This window comes from Morone saxatilis, unplaced genomic scaffold (genome assembly GCF_004916995.1).
Source record: "Morone saxatilis isolate NCDOM2014 unplaced genomic scaffold, NCSU_SB_2.0 Contig12, whole genome shotgun sequence".
NCBI classification, from domain to species: domain Eukaryota; kingdom Metazoa; phylum Chordata; class Actinopteri; family Moronidae; genus Morone; species Morone saxatilis.
Window position 1 is genome coordinate 2289149 of NW_023339674.1, and position 16093 is coordinate 2305241.

A 16093-nucleotide genomic window follows, 5' to 3' on the forward strand; every position below is an offset into this window, starting at 1 on the left:
AGTTCATAAAAATAGTAGAACAGAATATTTTAACAATAGAAAATATTTCTTAATAAACAAGCACGCAGAAAAAAGAAAAGGTTTTCTTTTTTTTCTTTTTAAATGAAGGAATCACACTCGCACAATACAGAAAATAATTTCTAAGTCATGCTTCAACTCCACAGAGATACAGACTGGTGTGGCTAGCTATGCACACTCTATTGGCTACATACACTATCAGGTCAAAATATAGGATCCAGCTGGCTACAGCATGCAAGGGTGAAGAGGCTGAGATAGAGAGACAAACCGCTTTATTGCTACACTTTGACGAGGAAGAATCTGGAAGTCAAGCATCACAGGGAAACAGACAGCAAACATGACTGGAATGCAGCAGTGGCATCATCATGCACTTAAAGACACAGAGCAGCTCGGCTCAGGGAATCAAGAGTTTAGCTCATGTGCTGTTAGAAGGTTAAAGTGTTGGGGGGGTTGTGGCGTAAGGGATCACCGACCCGGAAATGATTGAAGGCAATGCCCTGTCGCGTTTTGGCGAGTTTATACCTTTAACTGCCGTTTATAATTATACATTTGGCTTCATCTACTTTATAAACGTGTATCTCTTGGACTACAATGCCCCTGCTGATCAATTCATCTGAACTGGTGTCCAATAAATCAATAAAGGATCTAAAAGGCAACAAAACAAATGGCAAGAAACTCGTCGTGAGGAGCGGTCGCTAAGGCAACAGCACTGATTTGGTTTCATACTGAGAGACAAGGGTCAGCTAACGTTGTTAAAGGAATTCTTTCGCGTGTGGTCGTTGCGATAAGGTGGCGTGCTACACTATCAATTGTGCATTGTTTTTATTTCTATTTTTAAAAGTCGTGGACACAGTTTTGGGAGTCGACTCTGAGAATCGCGGAGACACCCTTTGCCTTTGATTGAACACAGAGCAGAACGTGGCTAAAGCAATCCTGTATCCTGTTCATGACACCGAACAGGACTCGAGTGTGGAGGGAGAGTGCGAAGGTCCGAGGCCGCCCCGGACTCCCGTGATCAATCCTAAACGCAGTCCAGGCCCCGAGTCCAGGCCTCCCCATTGGACGATCAGTGCCTCAGCCTCTCTGCGTCCCACAGACAGTAGAAGAAGAGTGGAGAACGGCTCTGTTTCTTCCTCTTTTAATAAACTCTTTGCTACCACTATCTCACCACCATCCGTGCTATTTCCCCACCTCCACTCACATTTTCTCGTTTTCCACGGTCACCATGGAGACAGCATCCGTCACACCATTGCCGTGGGGGCCGAGGGCAAGTACCTGGTGGTGCTGGTGGAGGTGTTGGGTTTGACCATGCTCGGGCTCGGGGTCCTGATGGTGGCGTAGGTGGTGACCGTGGGGGCGGGGCTGAGCCTGGTGCACACGCTGCCGTGGGTGAATGCGCTTGGCCGACGCTCGCCGTTGCCCGGCTGCTGCTGGATTTGTTTTGACGACCTGCTGCCCTCCCTGCGTCCTTCCAGGAAGTACGTGAGCATCTGACCTTTGCCCTTCACGCTGACCTGTCCGCGGCAGACGAAGGTGTAGTGGTCTGTGATGATACGGTGAACGTCCTCTGTCACCTGGAGGAAGAAACACACAAGGATGAGGTTTCTCAGTGTTTATCACATTGAGGTAATTCTCCACCAGAGTAGCTTTGCATGATTCCATCTTTAAAAACATCCTTATTTATCTTATACTGGCCTTTAAATTAGCTGGTCAGGCAAACAACTTTTTTAGTTTGAAGTTTAGTTGTTCAAACTCAGATCCAGTAACTGCACACTATGCCACTGGTGGCTGTGTTGGAAAGCAGCATGCATGACCCTTTCACAAGATGTGATGAGATCATTTTACTTTCCATTTATGGCTTTTTTTAAACTAAAACTAAAACTAATCAAAACCACAAACGGTTGTGCATTCATGTTTGCTAATTGTCTTTTTATTCAAATACTGGTATGTGCACCTTCAATATATATGTTTATTTTTTCTATGCTCTTTAATGTCATGTGTAACAGTATTTTCTGGCTGTTTATTTTGTGTTGCATTTATTGATAAAATGCTGCTTTCATGCTGCCTTTGGTCTGTCTAGTCTGATTTTATCAGATTAAGTAAAGTGACAGACCAACGTCTGCATACCTGTATCTTTCCTTGTACTCCAGTGCTGTCCATCCGGCTGGCTACGTTCACCGTGTTTCCCCAGATGTCATACTGAGGTCTTCTGGCTCCGATCACTCCTGCCACCACTGGTCCCACATTGATACCTGGAATGAACAGAACCAGACAGCTGAAACACACCCACAGAGGGTTGAACTGATTTCTTTTTACTTGTATTAGATGTTCCAATGACCCAAACAGTTGTTTTATTTCTTGCTGTGAGAAGTCATTGATCACCTCCAGAGTGAGGTGATCAATGACTTCTCTAAGTCTCTTGCGCCAGGTCCAAGTCCAATCTCAAGCCCTGTCAGACCAGAGTTGGGTCTTGTGTCCTTCAGGGCAGCTTCTAATCAAGTCACAAACCTTCTGTCCCTGCATGCAGCCGGTTAAGTGACATCAGTTCTGTGTTTATATAACCTTTTCATACACAGGCCTGACGATAACACACTCTAAAGTGTGTTTCTATCACTTTCACAGTCAGGTCAAAGCTTGACACTTGAATGTTTTTGCTTTCAAGTTTCATGTGAATTCTTTACAGAATCCAAATCCATTTCTGTGACTTGAGTCTCGAGTTTTTAATAACCAAAATAAACACATCCAGTTCAGCTCAGATCTTTTTTGCCCCTCGAGGGGAAATTTGATTTACAAAAGAGGGCAAAAACAGAAATACAACATACAAGTGGACATGGGACTTCAATCACCGCAGTTACAGAAAACAGCATCTGTAAATCTAAGGGTGGTTTGGTAAATCTAAGGGTGGTTTGATCCCTTAAATCTGTTCGTTTAAGGGATCAAACCACTGGAATGGCAGCCGTGCAGCTGAGCAGCGCAGTCGAGGTTCAGTGCAAATTAAGCACATTTATTGCCCTCAGAATAAGGAAATTTAAACCTGTTGCTTTTTACCTCAAGGGGCTTGAACAAATTCCTTGGAGTGAGTGGTCAGAGCGGGCTAAGATCCGCAACAGAGAGCTGCTGTGTGAACTAAATGATTTTTGTTTTTGAACTGTGAGCTTCCCATAGCAAGAAATACAACAAAAACTTAAGATGAACTTTCTAAAATAAAGCCACCAGTGCGTTATCCACATTAAACATGTTCATTCTGTGCAGAGTTAGGTGTCTGCAGGCTCTTTTTTGCAGATATAGTCATAGTTCAAGTTCTTGCACCGTTTTCAGGTGCTTGAAGGTTGGGTGGGAGGTTTTCCATGATTTTATTCCCATGTTTTAACACAGAAGTTCTTGTTTTCTCATTAAAAACAGAAACCTAACATACCGTATATAAACAGCTAGGTGTTGTGCTTATTCTAGACCACAGAATTTGTGTTAATTCAAAGCCTTGCATGAGGAGTTTAGCGAATGCAATTTTCCGTGACAGCTACATATGTTTAACTTGACGGTCATCCTTGGAAAGTGTAAGGGCAGGAACTCGGCACTTCACGGGTGAACTACAACCAATCGGATCAACGAACCAGTGAACCTGTTGAGAAGAGCACAAAACTTCTTTCCAGGGAGAAAAAAGCTAGCAGCATCTTCGCTAACCTCTACTGTCGGGGCAGAATCACAGGGAGCTCTTTAAAAGCTGCCCCTGTACTCTCATATGGGGGAGATATTTGTGTCATGATTTCTAAGGCAAATACATCATGAATTAGCTAATTACCTTTCCATTAATGTTGAGTAATTTGCTAATCTTTTCTCTTCACTGTTCTCTGTTTGCATGTTAAAGCAAAATACCTTTTTTTTATTGAGAAATTACAAATATGTGTTGTGTAAAATCTCTGTAAAACAGTCTCTGTTTTTTTCCATTGTAAATTCCATTGTACACACTTGAATCATTCTTATTGTATGTGTTTGTTACTTCTGCCTGCTTTTTTAATATATTTTATTTCATTTTCAGTATAGCTTTTACTAAATACCATCTTACCTGTAAAATCAATTTTTATCCTTGTATTCTATTTATAAAATCTACCTTATTTAATTTTTAATCCATTCTGTCTTATTATCGTCATCTGTGATGCACTTTAAACTGCACTCAACTGTATGAAAGGTGCTATACAAATACAGTTTGATTGATTGATTGATTGATTGAAAAGTGACTGTGATTGCACACTGATGCAGGTTTTAATATTCAACACAAAACATCTATCTGTATGCCTGCATAGCTGCTGCTCTCATTCTATGCATGTCTTTAGGAGTGCAAAATAAATAAAATAATGTCAACCAATTACACCACAATGCAAATCAGAGGTATTGCTTCCTCTTTACCACCCCAGGTCTGGAGGTTTAAGAGGCTGGATGGCAATACGGCACATGTAGACCAAGCAAATCTGGGACGAACTTTGTTTTTCTGCACTTTCTGGAAATTCAGCATTACGCAGTTTACCAAAAGTTTTGCTTCTGCAAAGAGGGTTCAGCCAAGCACACAAACATATGGAGCCCCACAGTCTGCAGACAGGATGGCACTGTATACACCAGGCTACACTGGGATTAAACAAGGGCTCCTGTTGCAGGCTCCCCACAGGATACCCAACACAATGGAACCCAGAACTTCAGGTCTCGCTGTGACGAGCTTCCTAGAGGGAACGCTCTCTCTGTGATGCATTTCCCTCCAAACTCACCGGCACTGAGAAGAGATGTAGATGGTGTCCAGTGCAATAGGTCATACGCTCCGACACCAGTGTTTATATAGACCTAGGTGTGTGTGTGTGTAATTTTACTCACCTACTCTCAGAACAAAGTCATTGTAAGACTGGTAGTTGATGGCATCCAGGACGTCAAACATCTCGATGGCGAAGTCTGACACTGTGCATAAATGTGAGGTGATGGACTTCTTCGCCTGTGAGTCAGAAAAACACAGAAATACCAATAAAGGACAGATTTATGCACAACAAGCACGCTTACATGCAATTTAGGAAGAGATATTACCCTCCGGTTCTTTCCCTGATGTGATTATGCACATTATTATCTACGAGCGCCACAGAAGTCAATCCACCTCTGTTGACGGACTGTTAAAGTTTTGCAGAAGTTGCAGAAAGGGCTCTTTTGTTTGTCAGCTTTGGAGGATTTAAAGAAACTTTATGAATGCAAAATACGCTGACGCCACAGAGGCCGGTAATCCCTCACAGAGGATTTGTGGATTGAAACGTGACAGCGTTCTAAATATCAAAACCAAGAAAAGAACTACCTTGAAATGCTCTCAAAAATGCAGTGTACTTTCTGAACAAAAACATGCTAATACCCTGAAAACACACACAAAACTCATACGGATCTAAATATAGCTACTGCATGTGTACCTTGGATGCAGTTGTAGGAACCAGCCCTACTGCAGCCATGTATGTACTGCCAATAGTCTTGATTTTTTCAATATCCTTGTAGCACTCTTTGTCCATCAACTGGAAGGAGAGAAAAAAAGAAGAAAAAAGGGATAAAAACAGGAGGAAAGCATTACAACTATTACAAATTTCAAATCAAATTGGAGTAAATTGTCAGTTTAAGTTTATATAGGTATATAGGTATTATAGGTTGTGCTGGCAAACAAATCCAAATGCAATTTAAAATGGACTATTTTTGCATGGTTGAGTAAATTAATGCTTTATGCTGATTATAGATTCAAGCAGGCCAAAAGTCATCTGTAAGTAATTCCTTATTTTGAAGAACTTTCCCAACCGCAACCATTGCTTATTATATTGCATCAATAAACACAGTATTTTTTAAACCCTCAGTCACGGCCACAATGTCATCTTTGAAAATTACATTATGGAGGTTATACTGCAACAGAGCTACCCTCCAAAGTCTCCGAGCAGGCAGACACGAAACCTGCAGGATGGATGTAAAAGCTGCAGATATTCAGGACGGAACAAAAACGTTTTGCTCGCCTCGTCAAAGTCAGCGATGATCTCATTGAGCAGCCTGAGACACTCGACGCCCATGTTGTTCCCGTCCAGCTCGATGTAGAAGTCGTTGAAGTTGGCGATGGAGGCGAACAACACTCCAACCTGAGCGTAGGACTGGTAGTACAGGTCCTGGAGAGGAGACACGTTACAGTGTGGCCTGATCAAGCTGTACTATACTGAAAACACCGGGCTTTCAACAAACTGTGGGCAGGAGGAATCACAAGGTATTAAAGGGTCAGTTCACAAACATTGCAATTGGGAACAGTATAATAATTTAACGATGTGTATTTTGATACAGAAATAGATTCCACATAGGGCGCACAGTAGTTGCTACAGCTGCTGCTTCACATTCAAGATTCAAGAGAGCTGCATTATCATGTTGTCTCCAACAGCAAAACTACAGTTGTATTTCGAATGAGGAAAATAAGGATATAAAACAACCAGTGCTGATTCCAATTTAGACCCAAATCTCAGGAATGAATATATGTGTATAAAGGGCAAACAAAGCAGCATGCTTGCTGGTCGCCACTGTAGCTCTCAATGCAATAAAAACATATTTTCAATCATTGTGTTGAAGCAGTGAAACTTTGAATTCCAGGCAGAAGAGTCCCACTGCGCTGTGTTATGAATACAGTGTATGGGTGAACTTTAGCCCAGAGGAAAGAGAGGAAGCCTTTCTATACACTGCAGCTCCGAGGGGTCACCAATGTGCCGGAAACATACTTCCTGACTTCCTGCCCCCAGTGTTTACTAGTCTCAGCCTCAGACGATCCCTGCACCGTCTGATGCATAGCCTGCTGATTGTTAAAGGATAAGACCGGCTTTACTTTAGCTTTTTATTATTATTAACAAATCCCTTGACAAGACCAAAACCAACACTGAATTGAACTTACTAACCAGTGCAGTCTGTGCGGCTGTGTGCCTCTGTGCCATCGCGCTCCATTGTCTTCTATTAAAAATAAACCACACTGGTGCATCTGGGTCATATTCCTTCATATCATGTGCAATGTATTTTATTCCTCTCAGCTCATCAAACCAGCAAAAGAAGTGGAGCCATGACTGCCGAGCATGCTCAGTGACGTCTGCTCGGGGTAGAAAATGCAGAGCTACAATGGCCGTGTTTTTATTAGTTTTTTAAAAAATAATAATGAACTTATATGACACAGAGACATAAGCTTTATGTGGCTTTACTTGTATCTCTTTAAGGTAATGCCAGGCAATATATTAGATGAACCGCTATACTGGTTTTAATTAGCTGTAACTAAACAGTTTCTTGTGTTATAGAACATATCCCATTAAATACAAATGTTTTATGTCAGTTTATAGTTCAGTAAAACTACATGTTTTGTTTTGAAAAGGAATCAATGCTAAAGTAATTTTTACGTTGAAGTTTGCACAATAAAAAACATTTTGATTCATTCATATATTGTATCATATTGCAAGGCCAAGATGACCTATATTTACTTCTGTATTTAACTTTTTACTTTTACTCACTACATTTTTACACAAATATCTGCTTTCTCCTCCTCACATTTTAAAAACAGACTTGTTACTTTAGTCTTAATGCATTTGAGGGGAATTATCGTTTTTGTTGTTGCAACATTGCACGCGATGCAAAAATCAATACCGGTGCATATCACACATGACAGACATAACCAGATGACACAGACGAGAGAGGGAGACCTGACCCTATTCGGAGTTTCAGTTAGCTTTGCACAGCCGGTAGAAATGTCCTTCAGAGAAACCGAGAGACTTTTTCACTTTTACTTGAGTAACTTTATTTAATACTTCTTCAAGTCTCCCCCTTCTTCTATTTGAGTAAATAATGTGTGTACTTGTGCCGCCTCTGGTCGACATGGGGAGTATTAGAGTACAGTTGTATAATGTGTTCTGTGGCTCTGGTCATCTGCGTTAATTCTTTACATTTTTAACAGAAGTAAGTAACAAACTGGGGGACATTGGAGTTTAAAAGACCAGGAAGAAAATAATATACGTTGTCAAGGTGCATTGTGGGATATGAAGGATCCTGCATTTTTCGAGCTTGACCCACTTTAGTGACCTAAAGTTTGAATATATCGGCTGTTGCGGCGTTCGTTTTGACCACCCTTCTAAAAGTGAAATACTAAACTGCTTTAGATCTGGTTTTTGTCTGTTGCGATCAATCAAAGCTCCCCTACCTCACTGTGGTCAATGTTCTTGCAGCTCTCGAGCTCATTATGCTACAATTTAGCCCAGATTTTGTTTTAATATGCTAAACAGGCTAAATTCTGGCTTGCAACATCAAAGCTGTATCCTAATTGTGGTTCTCTTCTATTTACACAAAATATTTTGTACTGTACAAAGTGTTATAATTACACAACCACCATCCAAATGAACAGGACCCTTCAGTTGATAACACTTCCTGCTTTTGTATCTATTTTGCAATGCTAAAAGTATATTTTAGAATATATACAACAATATAGGAAGAAACTGAAGGGTGCTGTTTGTAATAAAACCAAAAATATCTTAGTTTTTAACCTTAATATGTAATTTTCCTTTCACTTTGTTGCCTTTAATTTGTCCCTTGACAGGATTTATGGCACAGTTTTCACTTGTTATCAGCACACACTTAATGTTTCCGTCCACACTCGTAACTTTTACAAATTAAATTTGGATACTAACGTTGCACCTACAAACATTTCCATATGTAGTCTGAAGAATCTGGACCCAGCTTTAGTGTTTACAAACCGAGCCTGTCCTCCTGAGGGGCTATGAATTTCCTGAAAGGTTGTATGTTTTCATCACTTCCTGAGAAAGAGGGGGGGTGAGGAAGGAACAGAGATCAGTGGAGGGGATGTTCATCAATCAGTGGATACAGACACACAGGGCTGTCAGCTCACACTTCTACTTTAACACTACAACACATGGTTGGGGAAGCAGTGCCATTGTCCCAAACAGCTGGGATATTTTCCCACATTAAGACCCCAACACTTCCAGGGCATGTAGGAAATTGTATTGCAAGTTTTTTGGGGGGTTTTTTGCATATGAAAACAAAAATGAAGTAAGCGATCTACGATCCAAGACTGATTTACTGATTCATGGGTCAAAAGAAATCTTGATGCCTCGGTCAAACTGGGCTACATTTGGTTGAAAAGTGACAGTGTAGTTTTTTGACATCTGGGGCCTATACATTCACAGCAGCACAGGCTGACAGTGTAACCTGAAAAGGTGTATGGGTGGTACCTGCAGCAGCCATCTCAGCGACTGATGACATGCATTTATAACTGTTTACAGAACTTTATCGACCCAGAGATCCGAACGAAACAATTGTTTGTTTTAATTTACTGCAGCTGCTGATTGCAAAGTCCCATTCTGTAAAAGATCTTTTGCTCAGAAAGCCAGATCGCTTGAATTCTGCTGCTAACTTCATCACTTTTAAGAGCCACATCATCATTCCAGCAACAAACCTGGGATCATGTATAGTTCTTAAATGTCTTTAATTGTGTGTTTAATGTATCTTTTGTATTCTGTTTAACATCTTTTCATCGTGTTTTAACTTCTTATTTTCATAAAAGCCCTTCTAAAGATGGGTGTAGCCATAAACACTATAAAACTAGCATCGGATTGCTGTTTTCAGACTGTCTATGTTAACTGCATCTGTCTCTATCAAATAAACCACAAAGAAACAAATAATAAATGACAGAAACACTTATTCATCTTAAAATACAGAAACGTGTCCACTCGGCCGTCTTGGGATCTCATTTCATGATAGTTATTCAACCAAATCCAGATGTGTGTGCATGAAAATAACAAGTCTGAATAACAATATCTGTTACTGATTATGCTTAATATATTTTATGAATGCAGCAGGAGATGGATTATATGATTCAGCAGGACTGTGTTGTAAATGGAGTGGGAACTTTACTAACGTTATCAGCGACAAATCATTAACAGAGGTTTTCTCACGAGGCTTTTCATATAGAGCAGGTCTAGACTAGACTCCTTATAGAATGATTTACAGAGGCCCAAAAAGTCCCACCATGAGAAAGCACTTGGTGACAGCGGCAAGGAAAAACTTTCTTTTAAGAGGCAGAAACCTCGAGCAGAACCCAACTGTAGGTCGGCGGCCGTCCAGTATGTAATTAGTAGTCAATCTAGTAACTCACTTTCCCGATCCAGCAAGTGGTAAAAAAAGAATAAAACACAGAGTTTTTTCCAGAGCTGATGATGGAAGTAGGAGTAAGCTATCTCCCTTCCTTTTCCTCTCTGTTGAGAGTTTCACACGCTCAGTGCCGACCTGGCACTCGTGAGAAAATGGTAAACAGGTAAAGGGAAGTTTACCAGCATTTCAATTTTCCTGGAAACAGAAGTTTAGTAGTTTAGATATTGCACAGTTTTCCCCATGTTTGAGAGCAAGGTGGATAAAACAGGGTTGTTTTTCTAGGGGGGGGGGGCGTCTAGTTCTCCTTTGCCATAACAAGAAACCGACGGCATCTCGCTTGCGTGAAAGCTAAGAGGGTCTTTGTTGTTATTTGAAAAGCGCTAATAAATAAAACAATTTGGATATGGGCAAGTACAAATTTACTTTGGAGAAGTAGATTTCTGACCTACTTGACGTAACGTTGGACGCTGATTGTCAAGTCATCCTTTATTGATCCACATATCCTAAGTACTGGGAGCAGTGGGCAGCCACCGTCCTTGGTCAGGAGCGCTGACTGTAGAAATTAACCTAACATACATGTTTCTGATGGTAGGGGAAAACCCGAGGAAACCCACACAAAAACAGCGAGAACATGGAAACTCCACACAGAAAGGCCCTGTCCCAGTTGGGATCCAAACCGAGGACCTTCTTTCTGTGGCGACAGTGCTAACCACTGAGCCACATTGCGTGTTTGCCATGATATTTCTCTGTCATCAGTATTGAATTTTAAATTACGACCAGTTTAAGGCTGTAAAACTTGAGGTCCTAAAGTACATATAACTGTTGAAACTACAGAGGTAAACTGAATGTTTCAGTGTGTTGTTTGGGCTTGCTTCAAACTGATACATACGCTGTTAAAACAATGGTTTTATGGGTCTTAAGATACATTTAGTGAGTCTGCTATTCAAAATTAGGTTTATTTTTCAAAATGTTTGTTTTTCTTGTGTGATACTGTTTATTTTTTTATCTCTCCAGGTTTATAAAAATGTAATAAAAAATAAGTCAGGAGACATGAACCATTGACATCTGACATCTAAAGAATATTCTCTTTTTAGTCAAATCTGGCTCAGTTTTAACTCAGACGTCTCGGTGCCTTTTGACTTCCAAATCCCTAAACCAGCACCTCCTGGGAGTATCAGAAAACACTGGGAGGTTTTGAGTCTTTTGCCTGGTTTTCGGGGCGTTAACTCTCTTTCCAACGGGGAGTTGAACGAGCCTGAACACGTCTGTGGATGCTCACCATGTTCCTGGGATTTGACATGAGGAAGTGTTGAGCCACATGAGCTGGCAACAGGTTGAACAGGATCCTCTTGTTGTCCAGCTTCACCTTCTCCATGTCGTCTCTCTCCTCCTCCGCCTGCAATCACACAACGCACGAGTGGAGGAGGAGAGGTGGATTCAAAGTGAAACTGATGCTCCATTGTCTCAGTACAATGGAGCTTTAGTGTGGCACAAAGCTCAAAGGCAGATGTAATTGCTTATCCTTATCACTAGAGGGAGATAATGATTTGCAAACAACACAAACACTCACTGTCATTCTTAAAATAGAAACACTTTCATGATCCACTGAGACTGAATGCAAACAGACAAACATGCAATACAATCACCTGCTGAAAAACACTTGCATTAGATCAAAACCATTTCTACCTAAAACGGAGAATATTTCCACATGTTTTCATCAGAAATCAACGTGCTTCAAGAATTTCTTTTTTTCTTTTTTTTGTGAATAACATTTAGTTTTCTTCAATAATTACAATGAAACCAGGTGAATATACAACTGGAAACAAGAATGAATGAATGCATTAAAAAAGAGAGAGAAAAGAACCACAAGTTGCACAATTTAACATCAGCTCTTAAATATTTCTCTCCCCAGTGAGGAGCATCTGTGAGTACTAGTTCACATATAACATTAATAATAATCTGCATCATCTGTATACTCCTGCCTGAACATACATACAGGTCTATGTCATGCTGAATAGTCCAGGGGTGCACCAAACTTTAGTTTAGTAGTACATGAAAGGTGCACATTGGATCACGGACCCCCAATTTGAGAGGATCTTATATGTGAAGCTGAAACCATATTATCATCGCTATCTTGTTGCTGCTGTTTACATTCTCCGAGACACAAATTTAAAAAATGCACTGCAGGATTAAATGGTTGTATACGTATATGTACATATGTATATATGTGTGTGTATATATACGTATTCTTCTTCCTGATGCTTGGCCACTGTTCTATTAGCTCTGGTTGTTGTTTAAACTGCATGAAAATAACAACTTCATTTAGTTTTCTTCACAGAAATGACCAAAATGCTGAGATATATTACCTTGTGACCCTTTGAAGCTTTGGCGACCCTCAGTTTGGGAACCACTACGCTATTCATTACTTTACGATAAAAAGCTTTGTGCTGGATGAACCAATAAAAGGCAGATGCTTGCATGAGCAGTAACAGGTGCTGCATGTACAGACAGACGTACCTGAGTAGCCCACAGATAGTCGAGCCGCAGCTTCAGGTCCAGCTGCCTCGAATGCAGAGCCAGAGCTCCAGAAAACAGCAAGACCGCCAGCACAGGATCATACCCCCGAGTGTGGAGAAACCCTCCTCTGAAAGATACACACAAACAAAACAGGGTTGCTTTTTATATTTTATTAACTTTGTTTTAACAGCAAATATAAAAATACACTAAAAGGGAAATAAAAAACAGGAGAAACACAAAGTAAACCACGCTGGACCACAAGCACACATCTTCTCCATATAAAACGACACATTACACGCAGCTCAGTCTCACCCCACAGCTTGGCGATAGCCGCTGGTCTCCATGACGACCGTGTAGGTGACAGAGAGGAGGAGGAGCAGGAAGATCTTGGGGAGCGAGGAGACGCGGAGGTAGGGGACCAGAGTGAGGGTGCCGGCCACGCAGGACAGCAGGCCGTACGCCATGTTGGGACAGGCTCTGTCCGACGCTGTGCTGTTGGCGTCCAGGGGGACGTCCTCCAGTGCGTCGCTGGAGTTTGCCCCAACTCTCCCCCAAGGAACACATCCCACCTGGAGGAAGGGATGACACAGAGTGGTTACATAACGCTGTAAACAACCAACATATGTAAGCTTTTATCAGTCAGGACACTATTTATAATGACGCCATAAACACAAGATATAAAGGAGTGTATGTTTTGCTGGAAAGGTGGATTTAAAGTGTAACTAAACATTTACATTCTGTTAGCTCCCTCCCTTCCAGTCAGAGCTAACAGAGCTAACCAGCCATGAGCAGCTGCCGTCAGACTCACTGGAGCTTTTACAGTCACATTTACAGCCATTTGTAAAAGTTTCTGTATGCTACCTGTGTTGTAACGTAGCAGGCCACAGTCTGCAGAGTTGAAATATAAGTAGGGGGTTGGTTGGTGACGACAGCTGCCACCACATACATCACCTGCCTCCAGATCAGCCAACCAGAGGGTGGTCGCTATGTATTTTTATAGCAAAATATGAGGAATTCAAATACTAAAAAATGCACTAAAATGTCCAGATTTGGACATGAATCAGTCAACAACACTAGTAAATACCCATTTTGGGGGTTTAGTTACTCTTTAAAGCCACACTGGGAGGGCTTAGTGCTGAAACAGCAAGTTGAGCAATTGATTTAGTCTTTTCAATCAATGAAATCAGTATTTGATGACTGAATTATGGAGCCATTATTGCAGCAAAACTATTTATAAATGTGAGAGTTGTGTAACTGTATCTCAATCTGTGTGTCTGCGTAATCATGGCTGTATACAGTCTTATTTAAAGCTGTCTGACTGTTACCGTCACAAAGCAATAAGTTAAGACATCTCTTTTGGGTCTGTTTCCGCTAGTTCATCTTGATTAACAAAACAAAGAAAACACACACACAATAATTAGATGAACAAATGCTGTAGTTAGCAGGGTATTCCCTTCACTACATCCCTGTTGCTACACCTTTGTTTTACTGTGTTTTTACACTTACAGTAGTCACACACCCACGCACAGGCGCACACATCGGAGCCTGACCGAGTTCTGGGGCCGATGCTGACACCAACCTATTTGCGTTAAAAATATTTTAATGGGTATTTTACTTGAACAATAAGTGTTTTATTCTTCTGGGACCCTGCAGCACCATCTGCTCGGCTGTGATGTTTTATTCTGCCAACTCATGTACTGCAGAGACCCGCTAACAGTGAAGTCTGTTGGATAAACATTGAAATGATGACACTGTTTTTTTCAGCATGTACTATTTTGTTTTATTATCATTATTCTTATACAGGCCTTTAAGCCATTGTATGATTATATAAATACTTTAATCCCCACTATTTAGCATTTATAAGCATTTTTTTTGTACCAAACTACACAATGACTTTGTATGGAATTGTGCTTGACAAATAATCTTGAATTTATTTATTATATGTATATATAAAACCAGTGGTTGTGATTTTAAACCCACACTTACCACACAGGCCTGGGTGACAGAGTAGGTGAGAAGAACGAGGAAGACGCACAGCACTGTTCGGATCTGGATGGTGAGGCAGCCCGGTTGGCACTTAAACCGGAGAAAAAAAATAGAATGAGTCAGTAAATTAAGCACCTGTTTATCTACCTCAATAGCATTTTGGACACATCATTAGGCAGGAGTGCATTTTGTGCCGTGGCTCATTATGCGCGGGCCTATTAGAGGAGACGCTTTAAAGGATATGATGACAGCTCAATGTAGCGTGATGCCACAGTGTCATATAGGAGGGTGTGAACGTGATGTCAAAGCGAACCGGAGTGACCGGGGTCACTACAACCTGTCTGAGTACGTAACAGTCAGCATCTGCAGTCATTTACAGAGAAAGAAGTTACATCCAGAAACTGTGAAAGGTTTATTTATTTTACATTAAGGACACTTCGGTACGACCTTCATCAGATAAAATTTGTAAAAGCAAACAGCACCAATAGATACAACATCAGGCAGTTTTTACCGTCTGCTGAAGCCTAAAGAGAAGATGATGGTGAAGCAACACTTTCTACTTACTTTTGATTAATTGAGTTTATTTATAGATTATGAGACACAGGGGTTAAAAAGTTATTGTTCTTTTGAGTTTACAATATTTTTCCACATAAAGTCCTTGTGAATTTGATGTGACTAGGCATCTGAATGCTTTCTGGCTTTGTTTACTGTAATGTAATGTTGAGAGTTAGCCAATTAAAGATCCAGTGTGTAACATTTAGGAGGATCTGTTGGCAGAAATTGAATATAATATTATAGTATGTTTTCATTAGTGTGTAATCCCTGAAAATAAAAATTGTTAGAATGAGTTTTTATCTACAGAGCGAGTCCCAGTGATGTATTACAGGGAGAACTGGATACAGCATTGGAGGCGCATGAAGTCAAAAAGGTTAAATTTCCTGGTATAAAACAACCTGACACTTCCACATAGAGCGGGCGCACTAGAGACTTCGCAGGCTGAGCCGCTAACTTCTGGTTTAGCCCTCCGCTATCTTGAATGGAGATAAATTGATCTTCTAGACTTTCCAAATGTTATCGGACCAAATGCATCAAATTATGATATGAAAACCATGTGTCCACCATGTTGAACCGCCATGTTTCTACAGTAGCCCAGAACGTACAAAACAAACACTGGCTCTACATAGGGCCCTTTGTGTTTTTTGTGAGTTTAACGGCCACCACAGTTTCTTCTACATGCTTGTAGCATATATAATAAATCCTGCACACTGGTGCTTTCATTGATTTGTCAAGTTACATAAAACCAATGGGCCACAATGTTTGATAATCAGTTAACTTAAAGTCATTTATCAAGCAAAAATAACAAATATTCACTGGTTCCAGCTGCTTAAATGTGAGGATT

The 16093-nt window shown here is 40.8% G+C and overlaps 1 protein-coding gene across 1 annotated transcript in view; it reads right to left on the reverse strand.

The window, feature by feature from the left end:
- Positions 1–1259: 1259 nt before the first annotated feature.
- Positions 1260–16093, reverse strand: part of LOC118321978 (adenylate cyclase type 1-like) — a 45268-nt gene continuing 30434 nt past the window's right edge. Inside the window, exons 12-20 of the mRNA XM_035653555.1 lie at positions 14695–14784; positions 13021–13277; positions 12709–12835; positions 11471–11587; positions 6033–6179; positions 5451–5549; positions 4879–4993; positions 2146–2270; positions 1260–1592 (exon numbers count right to left, since the gene is read on the reverse strand). Of these exons, the coding sequence (XP_035509448.1) occupies positions 1260–1592; positions 2146–2270; positions 4879–4993; positions 5451–5549; positions 6033–6179; positions 11471–11587; positions 12709–12835; positions 13021–13277; positions 14695–14784 (1410 nt within the window). The remainder of the gene's footprint in view (positions 1593–2145; positions 2271–4878; positions 4994–5450; positions 5550–6032; positions 6180–11470; positions 11588–12708; positions 12836–13020; positions 13278–14694; positions 14785–16093) is intronic.